The sequence below is a fragment of the Lissotriton vulgaris genome, unplaced genomic scaffold (assembly GCF_964263255.1).
Source record: "Lissotriton vulgaris unplaced genomic scaffold, aLisVul1.2 SCAFFOLD_784, whole genome shotgun sequence".
Classification (NCBI taxonomy): domain Eukaryota; kingdom Metazoa; phylum Chordata; class Amphibia; order Caudata; family Salamandridae; genus Lissotriton; species Lissotriton vulgaris.
The window spans coordinates 830981-850695 of record NW_028244872.1 but is presented as its reverse complement, the minus strand read 5'-3'; the positions used below and the strand labels follow the sequence as shown (position 1 = coordinate 850695).

Here is a 19715-nt window from a genome sequence, read left to right as displayed (position 1 = left end):
GGTCCGTACACAAGGTGCACATGATCGGCACGGCCACCCGACGCACAAGGACACTACCACAATGTGCAATACAAGTAGCTGATCAGGACATCATGGCAACTGTGGACACGGGCGCCTCAATAAATCTCATGAGTGCGTCCCTCTACGGAGACATGGCTACTCCCCCCAGCCTCCGCTCCACTCCGATCACCGTTTTTGCCTACGGCCAGGACGTTCCCCTCCGCATTCGAGGAAAGTTTAAAGCAGCAGTCCGGCACGGAGACAAGATCACGCGTGCCAACATCTTCGTGTCGGAGGAAGGTCAAGGCATGCTCCTGAGTTGTCGGACGGCAGAAGACTTGGGAGTGGTCTCTTTTGCGTTTGGGGTGCACGAGGAATCGGTGCAGCAACTGATTGCAGACTTTTCTGACCTATTCGAAGGGATTGGCTGTTTCAAGGGTCGGGAAATACACCTGCATGTAGACCCCACTGTCCAACCGGTGGCCCTGCGACACCGGCGGGTTGCGTTTCATTTGAGGCCACTGGTCGAGGAAGAACTACAGAAGCTGGAAGCAGCGGATATCATTGAGAAGGTGTCCGGACCCACCCCCTGGGTATCGCCCATCGTGGTCACCAGAAAACCAAAGCAGCCGGGAGCGGTCCGGATATGCGTGGACATGCGCCTCCCCAATGCGGCCATCAAAAGGGAACGACATATCACCCCTACGATCGACGACCTGATCGGAGAGATGGCCGGGGCCCGGTGGTTCTCCAAGTTGGATCTCCGGGCGGGGTACCATCAGCTCGTGCTGGATAAAGAGTCCCGGAACATTACGACGTTCTCCACCCACATCGGACTACGCAGGTACACCAGGCTGAGCTTTGGGATATCTAGTGCCGCCGAGGTGTTCCAGAATGTTATCCAAGAGCTCATTACTGGCATACCGGGGGTGATCAATGTCAGTGACGACATCATGGTACACGCAAGGACAATTCCCGAACACAACCAACGCTTGGCACAGGTGTTCCGTAGGCTCCGTAGCGCTGGACTCACTCTGCACCGAGACAAATGCGAATTTCTTCAGACCAAACTAGGGTTCTTCGGCTACGTGTTCTCGGCCGATGGCGTCAATCCTGATCCCGACAAGGTCAAGGACATCAAGGATGCACCTCCGCCTACGACTGTCACGGAAGTCCGAAGCTTTCTCGGGATGGTGAATTACTGTGGTCGCTTCATAAGAGACCTAGCCAACCTGACCCTCCCTCTACGTGACCTAACCAAAGACTCCACACCATGGAACTGGGGACCGGAGCAGGAAAGGGCATTCCAAAACATCAAGAGTGCGCTGTCCAGCAACACCACGTTGGCCTTTTTCGACCCAAGACATTCCACTCTCATTGCGGTAGATGCCGGACCGGCGGGATTGGGGGCTGTTCTGATGCAGAGAGCCCGAGACGAGATAGACTGGGCCCCTGTCGCTTTTGCCAGCCGGTCCCTCACGGACACAGAACAAAGGTACTCCCAAATCGAAAAAGAGGCCATCGCGATTCATTGGGGATGCCGGCACTTCCACCTGTACGTATATGGCAAGCCCTTCACAGTAGTGACGGACCACAAGCCGCTGCTGTCGCTGTTCTCAGGTACCTCATCCAAACCACCCCCTATAATTGAAAAGTGGATTTTGCAATTGCAAGAGTACAACTGTGCCATTGAGTACCAGCCAGGGGCAAAGAATCCGGCGGATTATCTGTCACGACACCCCCGGGCGGCCACCCCGGAGGAGATGGAGGAAGCTGAAGAGACGGAGGCCTACGTGCGATGGGTCGTGGCCAGATCATGCCCGCGCCCCATATCCCTGGAAGAGGTTGTGAGCGCCACGGCGCAGGATGCCTGCATACAGCGGGCCAAGGAACTGCTCCGGAAGGCGAACTGGCAGAAAGCCAAGGAGAGCTGGAAGGTACTCACACCAGAGGCCCAGAAAATCATGGACGGTCTGTACCACGTGAGGGCTGAACTGAATGAAGACGCGGCGGGGTGCCTCCTGCGAGGGCATCGCCTGGTGATCCCGACGGCTTTGACAGGACGAGTAGTTCAACTGGCGCACGTGGGGCACCAGGGAATGGTTAAGACAAAGGCCCGGCTGCGGACAAAGGTGTGGTTCCCGCTCATGGACGATATGGTGGAAAATGTGGTGCGCATATGCACGGCCTGCCAAACTACGGGCGACAGCCCCCGCGAAGCCCCCATCATCGTGGAACCCAGGCCCCGAGGCCCCTGGGAAAGGGTCAGCATGGATTTTGGCAGCCTTCCGGATGGGCGGCACACGCTGGTGATGATTGACGACCACTCCAAATATCCTGAGGTCGAAATTGTCACCGGCACCAGTGCAGACTGTGTGATTCCCAAGATGGAGAAAATCATTGCCACCCATGGAGCCATGAGAGAACTCAGAACGGACAATGGACCGCCCTTCCAGGGTCAAGACTTTGCGGAATATCTCTCGTCCCTTGGAACACGTCACAGGCGCATCACCCCGAGGTGGCCTCAAGCCAATGGGGAGGCCGAGAGGTTCATGAGAACTTTAAACAAGGTCATCCGCATTGCGCATGATAAGGGACAGTCAGTGGAAATGGCCATTTTCACATTCCTCCGCAGCTACCGACAGACCCCGCACTCCACAACGGGGGTAGCTCCCGCTCACCTTCTCCTAGGGCGGGTAATAACGGACTCCATTCCCCATCACCCCCAGTGGGCACCTGAAATGATAGATGAACATACAGTGGAGATGAGGAGACGTTCCGCATGTGACAAGATCAGCAAGAAACGTAGGGCTGTGGCCCCCCACTTCAAAAGAGGTGACCTAGTGCTCATCAAGAATCGGGCCACTGGGGGCAAATTCAAACTCAGTTACGAAAAACGACCATGGCGAGTCAGTGGTGTGAAGGGCACCCGCATCACAGCCACTCGAGGACGAGACAGGGTGACTCGCAACGTGTCTCACTTCAAACTCTATCACCCTTCGAGCAGCGAGCCAAGGCGCCAGCAAGGCGACAGAGAAACCGAAACTGCAACTACGTTGCCGTCTGGTGAATCAACATCTCAGCCCGAGGTCAGGCCACGTGACGAGCAGCAGGTTTCTAGTGAGGAAGTGGGCGGTGACACGGAGGCCCTGGATGAGGCCCCAGATCCGGAGGGGGCCGACAGCGAGGCGCCAAGACACGAGGTGGAGGTTGGAACAGAGCTGATGACTCATCGGGGGTCCCAACGCCAACTACGTGACAATCCCACCCCCTCCGGCTGGCTGAGAGACTACTTTACGTAAGACTGTTCTCATTTACATATGTGCATGTGATGTTTTGAACTGAATGCGCTGGCATTTGAAAGACGCTGAAGGTTTCGGTCCTGATGTTACTAAAGACAATGAGTATGATTAGACCATGTTTGCGGTTTTGCAGTTTGTTCTTGGTTTTTTTGTTTCCTTGTTTTAGGAGGAATGTTATGTTCCTGAAGGTCCGCCCCCGATGTCCTGAGGGACGGACAAGTTGGTCATGTGACCGCCCTATAATAAAAAGAGGTCGAGCACGTGCGAGGGCGTTCAGAGAGAGACGCGCCGACCGAACAAGCAACTTTATTCCCAGTGTCTGGCTGAGTTTATTCTAGGGCCACGTGTTAGGCCTAGTCAGGGTTAGATGCCCCTTGAGTGTAGATCTCCGAGATATCTCCCTAGGGCCATCTTGTTCCCCTATCACCCGACACAACAGTCCCTATTGGCCATCCCGAAGGTGAAGCCAGGCATCCCCGGCAGCGAGGGGGCCGTTGTGGAGATTAAGCAAGCTATTGCCCAGAGTTGCAGAGTGTGAACCCATGGTAAGAGAGGCACAGAGGCGAGATTTATCGAGCCCGCTGACATTGGTTCCGTACCCTGCCGCGTCGGGAATTGAACCCTGGTCCCGGGCCGACCTCTGCTTCTGGGTCTGCCGCCTCTAACCGGTGAGCCACACTTCTCCACACATATATTCATGACACATATATTTATGCAATATTTATATAATAAATTATGTTTTTATTTAGCGGCCCAAAAATATATTTTGGTAAAAAATAAAATGGTATAAATATCAAACAACATTTCCTAAATAGTCAAGGTGCTCCCCTGTGCCTTCCTTGTTCACCCCCTGGGTGGGCGGGGCTTCCGGCTCCAGACATGGAGTGTTAAAGTCCTGTGTGTCCTTCAAGTTCACGCCCTGAGCAGGCTTCAGACAGGGCTCTTTAAAATACTTTGAATTCGTTTTCAAGTCAATGCTCATAGGCATGCTTATGAAAGCAATGCAGCGCTTATCTGTAAAACAGAAAATATGTCCATAAATATATGATCATTTACACTTCATATAACAGAAATTGGGTGATAAATTAAAGTACTGTACATATTACATTCATGATACCGCATCCGACGAGATAACTTCTAAAGTCACTTTTGTCAGCTTTAAGTTGCTTCTCATTCATTCATTCAGAATGCAGCACACATGGAAACAGGAAAAAACGAGGTGAAAAAGATATTTTCTTGTTACGCCTCACCTGGAGAGATGTAGGTTTTTAGTGCATTCCTAGGCAGTGGCGTTGCTAGGCATTTTTCCGCCCGTTGTGGCCCCTGCGTTTGCCGCCTGCGGCAGCTGAACATAAAAGTGGGGGGGGGTTAGGAGGAGTACTGGCAACTCCTGCATATGCTGCCCCGGAACAGCTGATGGTTAAAAGGAGGGGGGGGGGCAGCAGCCCCCGAAACTTGTGCCACCCGGACCACTCCCCCTTGCTACGCCACTGTTCCCGGGTCTACCACTTCTTGTAAATCTGGGAGTGTGTTAAAATTCAGTGATGTTGTGTGGGAACACCCACGCAACGCCCATGGAGATGCCTTCCTGGCGCAGAGGAATGCAATCCACCAGTTTGCCATGAGTAGCATTACTCTAGATTTATGAAACCTCTCAGGGTCACCCACGACGGCCTTGGGTGACTTAATAAATCTCATTAGGTCTCGCTGGCGTTGCAGCTAGAAGCGCTGCCGCCAATGAGACTTATAGTCACCGTGTTTGCCTCCAAGGGAGACAGACCTGTGCACGATCCGATTGTAGTATTGGCACGAGCCGATTCAGGTCTGTGAACGCGCTTCACAGTGGAACAGCTTGTGCGCCGCAAGTAACAATTATCACAGCATGAGACCCCACTTATCACAGCAGGTCAACAGGCGCCCCAGGCTGCTGGAGCACTCAACTATAATTAATGTGCAGTTGAGTGCTCCAGCAGCGTTGGGCGCCTCTCTGCATGCTGTGATAATTATCACTTTGGGGCCTCATGCTGTGATAATTCTCACTTTCTGATCGGGAGCAGGCGTATTACGGGCGCCACCGCCACGCCTTCATTAGTCATAAAAGCTGCATAATTAGGGCGGCATGCTCTATTTGCAGCACTGAACATTTTCAAAGAAGGCGAAGCAGCGACATTCATTGGAGACACGACCTATTTGAAGACGCTTGTTTTACTGGGGTAAGTTCTGTGAACTGTTTAGTTTGTTTACTTTATTATAGTCTAACTGGCAGGGTTGGCTAAATTTTGCAAGAAGAGGAAAAATATGCAGGAGATGATGGTATGACCTTGTACACCTTATAACTTTCGGCCACTTTTGAATTACAATTCTTAACATTTTTGCACTGCTAATCCTCGACTGTCACTCTTGCTGTTAGTCTCACAGTTTCTCTTGCTGTAAGGAACTCAATTTTAATATATTTATTTTACAGTGCTTCCAACTCCTCCCAATGTAGGGTGTCGGAATGCCTTTGGTCGTATGCACACATTATACATTGCCAATAATATTACATAAGTGGTAATAGTATTACTTTATTTGATTCAATTAATTAAAATTGTTATAAAAGTGTCAAAGCACAAAAAATTTGAATAAAACAACATTCGTTGGCCTGATGTTCTCTTGAAGGTTTTGGGCGTTATTATGCAAGTGTATAAATCAATGTGCAGGATGCTAGTAGATGCTAGCTGTCTCTGCCAGGTGCTAGCTGTCTCTGCACTTTGAGATGCTCTCTGCTTCTGCATTTGTGAAGGTTTGCTGGAAATTGAGATGTTGCCTGTGCCTACAGTTGTGAAATCTAGGCTTTGCAGCATTTGTGAGGCGCTCTCTAGGTCTGCACCTGCGAGATGCTGGTTGTCCTTGCACCCCTGAATCTCGGCTTTCAATTGACTTGTTCTTTTTCGTTTTTTTTTCAATGACAGAGTGCATGGAAACTTTTGTCTGAACTGCATCATCGGGTTTAAGGTCATAGTTCATTGTTAATTTAGGCAGCATTCACTGCATTTCGTGCTTTTTAGGGCTCGCCTTTCCTATTCCACAGGAATAGGAAAAAGAGCCCTAATGCAGCTAAACCACTACTTAAGGCCAAGGGCTGCCAAGGGCTCTCCCCAGAGGATTTTGGGAAGTGCACGCCTCGTGCACGAGCTTGCCTGAGCCTCCTGCCTATCAGCCTGCCAGTTCTCCTCCCCTAATTATTCACTACACTTAGTCACGGCAGGCCGTGACTCTGGCTCTTCAAAGGCTCTGCTCCCCGCCCCCCGCCTGCACTTCACGGCGGCCAGGCCCCTGTCGCTTCATCTGCTTGCCTTCTGTCCCTTAATCTCCCCGTGACTCCCCCCTCACCTCTCCCACTCCACTGCTTCAGGCCCCCACCATTTGCTCAGGACATTGCTTGTTTTGCGGGGGACTACTGGCCTTAGATCACCGCTGTCCTCAATGTCTCACTCTTAAATTGGCATGCGATGCAATATCATATTTGTTTTATTGTATAGGCTATCTAGCCATGGGTGGTTTGATCTTCCCATTCGCTCCTGCCGTGTGTTTCTTCTGGTCTAACTTCTCCTCTTTGAAGTCTTATTGGTCTTTTGGTTATATTTTCTGTGATCCCATTTTTATCTTCTTGGCTGCAGGCCGTACATATTTCTATATATCATTCAGAATGCTTTATTTACTCACACAAGTCTGCAGGCTGGCTGCAGACTGATTTGCTGTGTGCAGGCATTACTCCTCCTATGCAGTTCTGCACCTTTGAGAACAGTATGCTTTGTGCAGGCATTAATGCGCGACTGTTCTGCAGTACGATGACTGGCATGCCGCGTGCATTCATTACCGGCACGCAGCGCAGTAGCCTGGTGAATGGCATGCAGTGCGCAGACGCCATCATGGGCCTGTTTTGGGTTACTGGCCCCCAATGTCACCTGTCGTATCCGGTCTTATTTATGCTGCTTCCACTCATATATGACAGCTCCTGAAACGGCGTTTGCTAGTTCTTCTTCCTTCACACTAGTAGTCTTTGTACAGTTTCAGCCCTCGGTCTTGGACCAGCAAAGAGGTGCTTTCAATACTTTCCATCACTTACATTGCAAATGAAAAGCTGCTGCCCTCCGCCTTCGCAACAATAATAGAATAACAAAGCTACAACAGTGTTTTCCTTTTTTATTTGCTGTGTGAAATCCATGTCCTGGGGCAGGGCAGCTCCCTTCAGACTCACTCACTGCTGGCGCTTTTCAAGTGTGGTTTCAGTAATGTTTGGCATGATTTCTTTGTGTTGTTTGAGCCCCCACTAACCTGTTCCTCGCCAGAAGTTTATGTGCTGCTGCTGCCACGGTGCACTTGTTAGCACAAATATACCTACCCTCCACACGTACGCAGCTCCTCGGAGCCACACCTCTCTAGAGACCATACACAATTCATATGTGGCCTGTCGCTACAGACGAGACTGAACAGCTATCACAGCTGCATTAGGACTAACCAGGCAAAGTAGGGTCCCGCCCTGCCTAGCGAACTGTTACCAGCGCATCTTCTGGTTGTAGCTTGAGTCGTGGCGCCAGAGGGCAGTCTGACCGGGCTGAAAGACTTCTGTCAGATGCATTTGTCCATTTATAAGCAGGGTAGTACTCTCCTGCTCTAGTACAGTAGCACTATGCTCGCCATTCTGTCCCTTCTTGACCTACCTTTTTGACCTTATCTGCTCAACACTTGTAATTCTTCAACTGTCCCACTGACCTTGCCTTTCTGCCACATTCTTGTAATGCTCCACTGCCCAAACTATCTTTTCAACCTCTCTGCTGTCTCACTAGCCCCGTCTAACTGCCCACCGGTCTGTTGTTCCACTGTCCCCCTCCTCACCTATTGATTACCCTGTTATCGACTTCACTGCCCCACAGCCTACAATCCCACCAGTAATTCTGTTTTATATGTTTTCCCTTCCACCTCGTGCTCACTGAAGGCATGAACAACTGATGCAGTGCTCATGAAGAGGGGAAGAGGAGAGACCAGGTGGCTGGGGATGTGCATGAGGACTATTTTACATATCAAGGTACATTCATTCCTCAAACATCAAATTATTTCTCTCATAAATTCATTGTGTACGTAAAATATTTTTTTCTCTCGCTTAGGCAGGCTTTTTTCCGACTTTAAAAAAAGCACTAAAAACCATCACTAAATAGCTAGTACGTCTGTTCAGCGGATTCGTTTTTTAAGTGTTTGTCTCTCGCCTGCCTACAACTGTAGGTGTCTGTTCGAGACATCATCTTTCCAATAAAATATGGCAGACATTTAAGACATGTTTAAGCATGAACTCTGCATCAATGCGGGCAGTGCACATTCATTATGGTACATCAGGTAAAGTACAGGGCATGGCTGATATTTTGGGATCAAAGACCAAAGCGCTAAATTAAGACATGGTCTGCCACAGCTTTGGGCTGACTGGTTTCTGAAGGAGTTGAGTAGCTGGATTCCCTTTTTGTACCATCATAGACAGTTGTTAATGGCTGCTTGTCAGAGGAACTTGGAAGACATGTACTGTTTTTGGCTGGTAATGTAGCAGCATTGTAGGACATCTCTGAAGTAAGTAAAAGATCCTAACACAATATCATACACAAAGGGACATAACAACACATAACAAAACAGGGCACATCACAACATAGCAGTCCCAACAGAATGCAGAACGGCAGCCGAAGTCCAACGCAACGCAGAAAAACACAGCTGGAAAAAAGCCAGCAGAACACATCAACCTCCACAATAAAATGTCACACAACAAATGTACACACACGTGTTTGTCACACACTACCACTTAAGGAATCGTGCTTTCAAAAAATAAGATGCAGTGAAACCACATATTGGGTCATGTGAAGAATGGAAGGCCTCTGCCGGATTACTGTCACCTCAAATACATGATTTATGAAAGTCTTAAATCCACCAAGAAGGTTGTATATTGCACTCTGCTGCAGTAAGTGTTGAGTCATGGGGCATACAAAGAGACGGCTGATAGCTCCCAACAAGCCCACTTAACTTGTGGGCAACATACCGAGCACAGCTCACCACACACTCAATCACTGGCGTTTGACTCAACAGTGAAAATGCATTCTGGGCTTTAGATGAATACCTGTTGTGTACAATATCATTATTTGCAGGGTGTTTTGCATCAGCCCATTGCTTACAGTTTATTGGGGTTCTAGTCACTCACACACTGCCCCCTCACACACACTGCCCCCTCACACACACGGCCCCCTCAAACACATGGCCCCCTCACACACACTGCCCCCTCACACACACTGCCCCCTCACACACACTGCCCCCTCACACACACTGCCCCCTCACACACACTGCCCCCTCACACACACTGCCCCCTCACACACACTGCCCCCTCACACACATGGCCCCCTCACACACACTGCCCCCTCACACACACTGCCCCCTCACACACACTGCCCCCTCACACACACTGCCCCCTCACACACACTGCCCCCACACACATTTTCCCTTCTCACACACTGCCCCCTCACACACACTGCCCCCTCACACACACTGCCCCCTCACACACACTGCCCCCTCACACACACTGCCCACTCACACACACTGCCCCCCACACGCACTGCCCACTCACACACACTGCCCCCCACACACATTTTCCCTTCTCACACACTGCCCCCTCACACACACTGCCCCCTCACACACACAACCCCCCCCACACACACACGCAACCACACACACAACCCCACACACACACAAAACCCCACACACACACAACCCCACACACACACAACCCCACACACACACAAAACCCCACACACACACAACCCCACGCACACACCCACATACCCAAACACACACACACATACCCCCACACACACACATACCCCCACACACACATACCCCCACACACACATACCCCCACACACACATACCCCCACACACACACACAACCACACACACACACAACCCCACAAAACCCCGCCACACCCCACCCACCCACAACCCCCCCCCCCCCACACACACACACAACCACACACCAGGATAGCAAACATAGCATAGCAAAACAAAACATAGCATAACATAACATAGCATAACAAAACATAGTATAGCATAACAAAATACAAAAAACAGTAACAAAACAAAACATAGCATAGCACAACAAAACATAGCATAACAAAACAGCATAACAAACCATAGCATAGCATAACAAAACACAACAAATCAAAACATAGCATCACAAAACATAGCATAACAGAACATGGCATAAGAAAGCATTGCATAACAAAACATAGCATAGCAAAACAAAGCATAGCATAATAAAACAAAGCATAGTATAACAAAACATAGCAAAGCACAGCAAATCATAGCATAACAAAACACAGCATACCATAACAAAACAAAGCATAGTATAACAAAACAAATCATAGGATAGCAAAACAAAACATAGCATAGCATACAGCATCACACAGCACCACCACAGCATCACTCAGGAGCCCCACAACATCACTATGCGCTACCACAGCATCACTTGAACGCCACAGCATCACTCGCTCGCCTCCACAACATCACTCAGCGCCACCAAAGCATCAATCTGTACAACCATTTAACAACAACTGGTTCAAATATGTTCTCTCAATGTTTCGAGCTTTATTACAAATGTCACAAAAAGATGTTAAAATTTCACTTCTGTTCTTGGATTTTCGTCACAATAAAAACACTGAACATAATCTTCACAAATGTTATTTACAAAAGTTTAAGCTATTGCCATTATAAATTACAATACCTTTTATTTAAGTATTAATTATTTTAAAAAAATTAAGTCACTGTTATTTGTAATATCAATACATGTAAGTCACGTAAATACAACACATATTGCATTACAAATGCTATAGGTGTCACATTTGCAAAAGTTATAACTATTGGCATTGTAAATGACAAAGCTATTAATTTCGCTATTTTCAAAACCAACACATAAATAAAACATGTCATTTACAATACCAATAGCTCAAACTTTCCTAATGCGAGACCTATTGCATTGGAAATGCTTGTTACAATTGTGGTTATCACTATTCATGTGCATTAACTGAGAAGTGCTTGGTATCATTTTCACGTAGTAGGCATGGTGAGTATGCACAATATGATTCACTGCAGAGGGTCAGGAATTTCTTATATTTCTTGGCACAATTTGCGGTCACGTGTTTGTAGATGAACTGCGCCACATGTTTAAAAGGATTGTTTCCACCTGTGTTACCACGAATTTGCTATCAGTTTGCTTCGTGGATAACTTTGTTTGTTTTAGGGATGGTGTAATGGAGGGGCTAAGCTGCCAACATTGGCACATGGTGTGAATCTGCTGGTTTCCACATTGGATCTTATCTCTACACACATTGTAAGTCGACCGTTTGCTTATGTTTAATTTACTTTTAGTTTTCATGGTTGCTTTTACTCAGGCCACCACTCAGCACAGGCCCATTAATTGGCAGAGCAGCTCGCCGGCGCTGTTCACAGGCCCCTGTTAGCTTTAGTTCAATTACTTCTTATAGTTTCTTGTTGCTCAAATGGGTGTAATTTCTGATATTTATATGTTTCTCTACATGTTTCGTTGCTTGATTTTTGCTCGTGAGAAATTGTCACTCATAGTCGTTGAAATGTCACTCATAATTACACTGAAATTATATAAATGTCACACATAGCAATCTGAAACCTTGGCAGCTATGTATGTAGTCAATTACCTCCTGCCCGCTACATTACTAATGCAGAGCTGTTGAGTTTCTCAGATACAGACACGAGTACTTATCCAGTCCAGGGTTTTCTTTAATTCTGGTATCTGCGACTGTTTTCAATCCCTTCATAAATTCCGGAATACAACTCGCAGATTCTAAGAACATAAACTTGATAGATAAGCTGCAAACTCACGAACCTGGGAAACCTGATATCTGTTGAAATGCCGAAAACTCTCTTGCAGTAAGTAGAATGAACGCTGCTTCACTTTTGCTCTGTTGTTCAGAGAGACGACTGACGTCCTAAATATATATAGGAAAGTGTTTACATGTTCCCAATTAAAAATGGACGCTACGTTTAACATTGCTTCAGGGGGTGTTGCTGAAGTCCTTTCTCTAGTTCTTTAGTTCGCCTAGTCGCCTATGCTACTGTGTTTGTGTCAAGGTAGGAGTAAGTAGTAACATAGCGCTTACTACCCGAGACGAGACAAGACTTGAAAGTGAGAGAAGAGCAGAACACCGGACAGGTTAGTACCGTCCTGGCATATTTGTTAGCGGTATGTTTTTTAATATGATCTCCTTGGCGCACACAGTGTGCGAGGCCAGCAGTCCGTTGTGCTCGATCTTCTGCCCCCTCCCCCCTGTTGCCTCGTGCTCGCTTTTCTACCCCCACACCCCTGCTTTGGGGTTGCAGGGTCTGTATTCGTATAAACTAATAATTGATTGCGGAAACTGCACGTATGATGCTCGAGTCTCGCACTTTGAATGAAGCTCGTCATAGAACAGTCTTCAGCTCTGCCAGTTTCAGTGGGGCACTATTGTAACTCTAATTTTGATAGCGCATATCTGTGAGTCTTCGCTTTTCACTTTAATCTTACATTTTGATTTTGCATCCTTAGTCTTAGTCACTTGTTTAGAGCAATGGATCCTGAAATCCAAAGGTATTTGTAAAAAAAACTCGGGCTTTTGATAAATGATAGAAGTAGGTCTCCGCATGCGATTTCTCGTATGAAGTCTCTGTTTTGTGTGTATGCCCCCCACCCCCTGTTGCTCGTTTTTCTGCCCCCCACCCTCCTGTTGTGTGTGGGGGGGCTGAGTGAGGGTGGGGGGCTGTGTGTGTGGGGGGGCTGTGTGTGTGTGGGGGGGGGGGGGCTGTGTGTGTGTGGGGGGGGCTGTGTGTGTGTGGGGGGGGCTGTGTGTGTGTGGGGGGCTGTGTGTGTGGGGGGGGCTGTGTGTGTGGGGGGGGCTGTGTGTGTGGGGGGGCTGTGCGTGGGGGGGCTGTGTGTGTGGGGGGGCTGTGTGTGTGGGGGGGGGCTGTGTGTGTGTGGGGGGCTGTGTGTGTGTGGGGGGGCTGTGTGTGTGTGGAGGGGGGCTGTGTGTGGAGGGGGGCTGTGTGTGGAGGGGCTGTGTGTGGGGGGGCTGTGTATGTGGGGGGGCTGAGTGTGTGGGGGGCTGTGTGTGTGGGGGGGCTGTGTGTGGGGGGGCTGTGTGTGTTGGGGGGCTGTGTGTGTGTGGAGGGCTGTGTGTGTGGGGGGGCTGTGTGTGTGTGGGGCTGTGTCTGGCTGTGTGTGTGGGGCTATGTGTGTGTGGGGGGCTGTGTGTGTGGGGGGGGGCTGTGTGTGGGGGGGGGGGGCTGTGTGTGTGTGGGGGGGGGGCTGTGTGTTTGTGGGGGGGGGCTGTGTGTGTGGGGGGACTGGCTCTGTGTGTGTGTGGGACTGGCTCTGTGTATGTGGGGGGCTGGCTCTGTGTATGTGGGGGGCTGGCTCTGTGTGTGTGGGGGGCTGGCTCTGTGTGTGTGGGTGGGGGCTGGCTCTGTGTGTGTGGGTGGGGGCTGGCTCTGTGTGTGGGAGGCTCTGTGTGTGTGGGTGGCTCTCCATGTGTGTGTGTGTGTGGCTCTGTGTGTGTGGGGGGCTGGCTCTGTGTGTGGGGGGATGGCTCTGTGTGTGTGGGTGGGGGCTGGCTCTGTGTGTGGGAGGCTCTGTCTGTGTTGGGGGCTCTCCATGTGTGTGTGTGTGTGGCTCTGTGTGTGTGGGGGGGCTCTGTGTGTGTGTGGGGCTCTATGTGTGTGTGTGGAGGCTCTCTGTGTGTGTGGGGGGGCTCTGTGTGTGTGTGGGGGGCTCTGTGTGTGTGGGACTCTCTATGTGTGTGGGTGTGTGTGTGTGTGTGTGTGTGTGTGTGGCTCTGTGTGTGTGTGGCTCTGTGCGGGTGTGTGTGTGTGTGGGTGTGTGTGTGTGTGTGCGTGTCTCTGTGTGTGTTTGGCTCTCTGTGTGTGTGGCTCTGTGTGTGTGTGTGTGGGGGGGGGGATAGGCTCTGTGTGTGTGTGTGTGGCTCTGTGTGTGTGTGTGGGGGGGGCTCTGTGTGTGTGTGTGTGTGTGTGTGTGTGTGTGTGGCTCTGTGTGTGCGGGGGGGCTCTCTGTGTGTGGGGGGCTCTGTGTGTGTGTGTGTGTGGCTCTGTGTGTGTGTGTGGCTCTGTGGGTGGGTGCAAATGCAATAGGTCTCGCGTTTGCTTGCGAGAGCATAAGCTGTTGACATTGTAAATGACAATGCCATTATCTGTTTTCAAAAGCAACACAAAATAAAAAAAAATTGTCATTTACAATGCTAATAGCTCTACCTTTGGCAAAAGCGAGACCGTTGCATTGTAAATGCTTGTTTTTGAGTTGGGTCTCTCTTGAACCACGCTGCAGAGAGACACAGAGGGGCTTGTAATTATGTCTCCCAGTGACCACTTCAAAGCAGCTCTACTCTGAAAATGGTGTTCTGTAAAAACCGGAGAAGCGTCTTGGGCCTTATTACCCATAGGACTCACTGACCCGGTCTGCTCCGGGCTCAGACTGGAACAGTGCACTCGATTGCAACAAATGCACGGTTCAGACGCAAACTTCTGCTTGAGCGGGGAACGGCGCGTGAGTGAAAGACAGAGCGGCTGTTTGAAGCTGCCAGACTGCATTTTACAGCCCGTGGTGGACCCAGCCTCCCTTCGAAGGGAAAGACAGGTTTCCACTCCGCTGGCTGGGGCAGTATATTACTCTGCCACAACTCACCACCACCCGCAACAGTTCCCCCGGCGAAGCTGGAACAAGATCACCACCGACCAACTCACCACATCCCTGAGCAAGAATCGTCCCGCCAGCTCAACGAACCCCAACCAAGCCGCCAACAACTTCACAAGATGGATCACCAACTGCACAGACGACCTCACCCCACTGAAGACCCCCCCACGTCAGACCCGGCAACAAGAAAGCATCCTGGTTCACCGACGAACTCAAGAGATCCAAGAAGAACTGCCGGGCCCTCGAGAAAGCATGGCGCAGAGACCCGACTACAGACAAAAGGAACACCCTCCAGCACGCCACCCGGAAACACCACCAGCTGATCCGCACCACCAAGAAGACAGCATTCAAGGAACGACTGGACAACAACGCCCACAACAGCAAGGAACTCTTCACCATCGTCAAAGAGCTCTCGAACCCCAGCGCCGGAAACAACAACATCCCCCCCTCGCAAGATCTCTGCAACTCGCTCGCCTCGTTCTTCCACAGCAAGATCGCAGACATACACAACAGTTTCAGCACACAGCCGACGCACCCCAAGACCGTACCAACGCCCCCCACCACCACCCTCCGAGCCTGGACCCCGATCAGCACCGAAGACACCATCCGCACGATGAACTCCATTCACTCCGGATCACCAACCGACCCCTGCCCTCACCACATCTTCAACAAGGCCGTCATCGCACCCCACCTTCGGGACATCATCAACACCTCATTCGACACCGCAACCTTCCCAGAGAGCTGGAAGCACGCAGAACTCAGCGCCCTACTGAAGAAACCATCAGCGGACCCCACTGACCTCAAAAACTACCGACCCATCTCGCTCCTTCCTTTTCCCGCCAAAGTCATCGAGAAGACCGTCAACAGACAGCTGGCAGCCTTCCTAGAGACGAATGGATCCCTCGACCACTCGCAGTCTGGCTCCCGGGCCAACCACAGCACTGAGACCGCCCTCATCAGAGCCACCGACGACATCCGAGCCCTGCTCGACAACGGGGAAACAGCGGCCCTCATCCTCCTAGACCTCTCCGCAGCGTTCGACACTGTCTGCCACCGCACCCTAGTGCAATGCCTGAACAACGTCGGAATCCAAGAGAAGGCACTGGAGTGGATCATCTCCTTCCTCCCCGGAAGGACCCAGAGAATCCGCCTCCCCCTGTTCAGAACCGAGGCCACCAAAGTCATCTGCGGTGTACCACAAGGATCATCACTCAGCCCCACCCTCTTCAACGTCTACATGAGCCCCCTCGCAGACATCGCACGCCAACACAACCTCAACATCATCTCCTATGCCAACGACACCCAGCTGATCCTCTCCCTCACCAACGACCCCGCCACCGCCAGAGCCAGCCTACACGAATGATGAAAGACGTAGCCGAGTGGATGAGGAACAGCCGCCTGAAACTGAACTCAGATAAGACGGAAGTCCTCATCCTAGGATCATCACCCACCGCCTGGGGCGACTCCTGGTGGCCCCCGGCCCTGGGCAACGCACCCAAAACAACGGACCACGCACGCAACCTGGGCTTCATCCTGGACTCCTCCCTCTCAATGACCAGACAAGTCAACTCCGTCTCCTCGTCATGCTTCAACATCCTACGCATGCTGCGCAAGATCTTCCGGTGGATCCCCACCGAAACTAGGAAGACGGTCACCCAGGCCCTCGTCACCAGCCGACTGGACTACGGCAACTCCCTCTACGCCGGAACCACAGCCAAACTTCAGAAAAGACTCCAACGCATCCAGAACACCTCAGCACGACTCATCCTGGACATCCCCCGACACAGCCACATCGCGGGACACCTGAGAGACCTGCACTGGCTCCCCGTCAGCAAGAGAATCACATTCCGACTCCTCACCCACGCACACAAAGCTCTCCACAACCAAGGCCCCAGATACCTCAACGACCGCCTGACCTTCTACACTCCCACCCGCCAGCTTCGATCGACCAACCACGCCCTCGCCGCCGTTCCCCGCATCCGAAGAGCCACAATGGGAGTAATATCCTTCTCCTACCTGGCTGCCAAGACGTGGAACTCCCTATCCATCCACCTCCGCCTGACCCAAGACCACCTCTCCTTCAGGAAGCAACTCAAGACTTGGCTGTTCGAACAATAGCGGATCCCCCTCCCCCAAGCGCCTTGAGACCCTCCGGGTGAGTAGCGTGCTATACAAATGCTTGATTGATTGACTCTTCACCCCGCTCTAGGCGCACTCTGGAGCGCTCGGGCAATGACTTGCACTACTTCATATATGGTACACACACAGTGTGCCTCCCAAACAGGATCATTGGCTCTGCTTAACCGTCTGCAACATGGCAAAGGTGTAGATGTTGTCCTCATTTGCATGGACCAACCAACTCATGCAAATGAGGGAAGGCCTCTTATCACAGAAGGAAACTCTGCGCGCCTGCACAATCTGTACTACAGATGGCCCCCCACCCCCCCCAACCCCGCCGTCGTGTGTGGCAGCCCGGGGTGAGACAGATCCTGGGCACGCACACAGCCGCACCCGAACGCTTCACAGGTCTTTAAAAGACCATTTGAATGTTAATTAGGCCTTGCAGTTGGTTCAGCCCTTCTAAGAGCCCCTGCAGCCCCACTCTGCCTACTGATTAAAGGTTCAGCCTTTTTTCTTAGCCCCCCCCTCCCCTCCGAAATTTGACTCTAGTTGCGCCTCTGACTGGCACCATGGTCAATCATCGCTTTTGAACTTTGAAAAACCAGGGTTCGTAAAGAGAGTGCTGGCTGCAGACATCTAACGGTGGTGTGTGAAGCGTGTTGGAGTCAGTTGCATACAAAGAGCAAATGTAACAAGCATTTACAATGCAATGATTTTGCCTTTGTTAAAGTTAGAGCTATTGGCATTGCTCTTGACATTATTTTTATTTATGTTTTTTTAACATAAATAAATGGCATTGTCATTTACAATGCCACTAGCTTTATCTCTCACAAATGACACACAAACATACACAGAGCCCCCCCCCCGCACACCCACACAGAGCCCCCACACACACAGCCACACAGAGCCCCCACACACACAGCCACACAAAGCCCCCCACACACACAGCCACACAAAGCTTCCTACACACACAGCCACACAAAGCTTCACACACACACAGCCACACAAAGCTTCACACACACACAGCCACACAGAGCCCTCCACACACACCCACACAGCACAAGCAGGCAACAGGGGCACACGGAGGCACAAGCAGGCAACAGGGGCACACGGAGGCACAAGCAGCAACAGGGGCACATGGAGGCACAAGTAGGCAACAGGGGCACACGGAGGCACAAGCAGGCAACAGGGGCACACGGAGGCACAAGTATAATGAACAAGCAAGAGAGTGACAAGGAAGACAACGAATGGTAAGGAATGGGCTGGCCCCAAGCCCACTAAGTATTACTATAGTCCACAACAGGTTTTCGACAACAGACCACTACAAACTGCCTGGAAGGGACGGGTGTGAGAGGGAAGCAATATGTAGCTTCAATAAAGAGCTTAAGAGGAACGAAGAGGTGAAGTAGGAAAGTGGCACATGGTGGAGTTGTAAGAAAACACGCATTCCATGAAGAGATAAAGGCAAAAGAAAAAAGAAGTTCCCTGGTGAGAGTGGATGGATAGAAGTCATCTAATCCAAAGGATGGTAAAGAACCTGTGCTCCAAAAGGAGGGCCTAACTCAAGAACAGGATGCAAAGCCATTGTATAATGAACAAGCAAGAGAGTGACAAGGAGACAACGAATGGTAAGGAATGGGCTGGCCCCAAGCCCACTGAGTATTACTATAGTCCACAACAGGTTTTCGACAACAGACCACTACAAACTGCCAGTAGGTTGAGACCTAAACACATAGGTGCCAACATAGATATAATCAATTATAGGTTCTGACCATCCCAGAATCTCATAACGTCAACGAATGGCCTGTTTCATTGGAACAGGTGCCAACCCGAGTCAACCTCTTCCTACACAGCTCGAGCAGGTTCTACTAATTTTAATTTAATTTAATTGCGGGTTTATATAGCGCTAGGAATCGACTCCCCGGAGGAGTATCTCCACGCTTCGACTGCTGGGGAACCCGTCCTGGCTCACCCTGAGAGATGGTCCCTAATGGGTATCTCTAAGGGTCCCCGGCGGTCTGGGGGGGCCGTTGTGAAGATGAGGCAAGCTAATGCCCAGAGTTGCCCAGTGTGGTCCCTGACTGGAGAAGGCACCGAGGCGAGAATTATCGAGCCCGCTGACCCTGGTCCACGACCCTGCCGCGTCGGGAATCGAACCCTGGTGCCGGGCCGTCCTCTGCTTACGGGTCTTCCGCCTCTAACCAGTGAGCCACACCACTCCACTACAGCTCTTGCTTACAGGTGTGATGCAAAATACACACGGCTCAATGTGCCTGTGGCACAAGTGTGGTCAGCGTCTCTGGCTGCTCCTAAAAATCCAGCTCGTTTAGATTTGGAGAGAAGAGAACATGACGGGATGTTCACATATTTTAGGAAAGCAAAGGTCAGCACAGGAGAGGGCTTTTCTAAACGTGATGCAACTGGGGCGCAAATGACTGTGCGAGAAGCGCTTTGAATGCGTCCAGGGCACTAACAATGGATGAACAGTTTACGGATTTTTGAATGCGGGTGCA

The 19715-nt window shown here is 50.7% G+C and overlaps 1 protein-coding gene across 1 annotated transcript in view; it reads right to left on the bottom strand.

Moving 5' to 3' along the window:
* Positions 1–3962: 3962 nt before the first annotated feature.
* Positions 3963–19715, bottom strand: part of LOC147666700 (uncharacterized) — a 173230-nt gene continuing 157477 nt past the window's right edge. Inside the window, exon 11 of the mRNA XM_086948956.1 lies at positions 3963–4316. Coding sequence (XP_086805082.1) covers positions 4096–4316 — 221 coding nt within the window. The 3' untranslated portion in view covers positions 3963–4095. The remainder of the gene's footprint in view (positions 4317–19715) is intronic.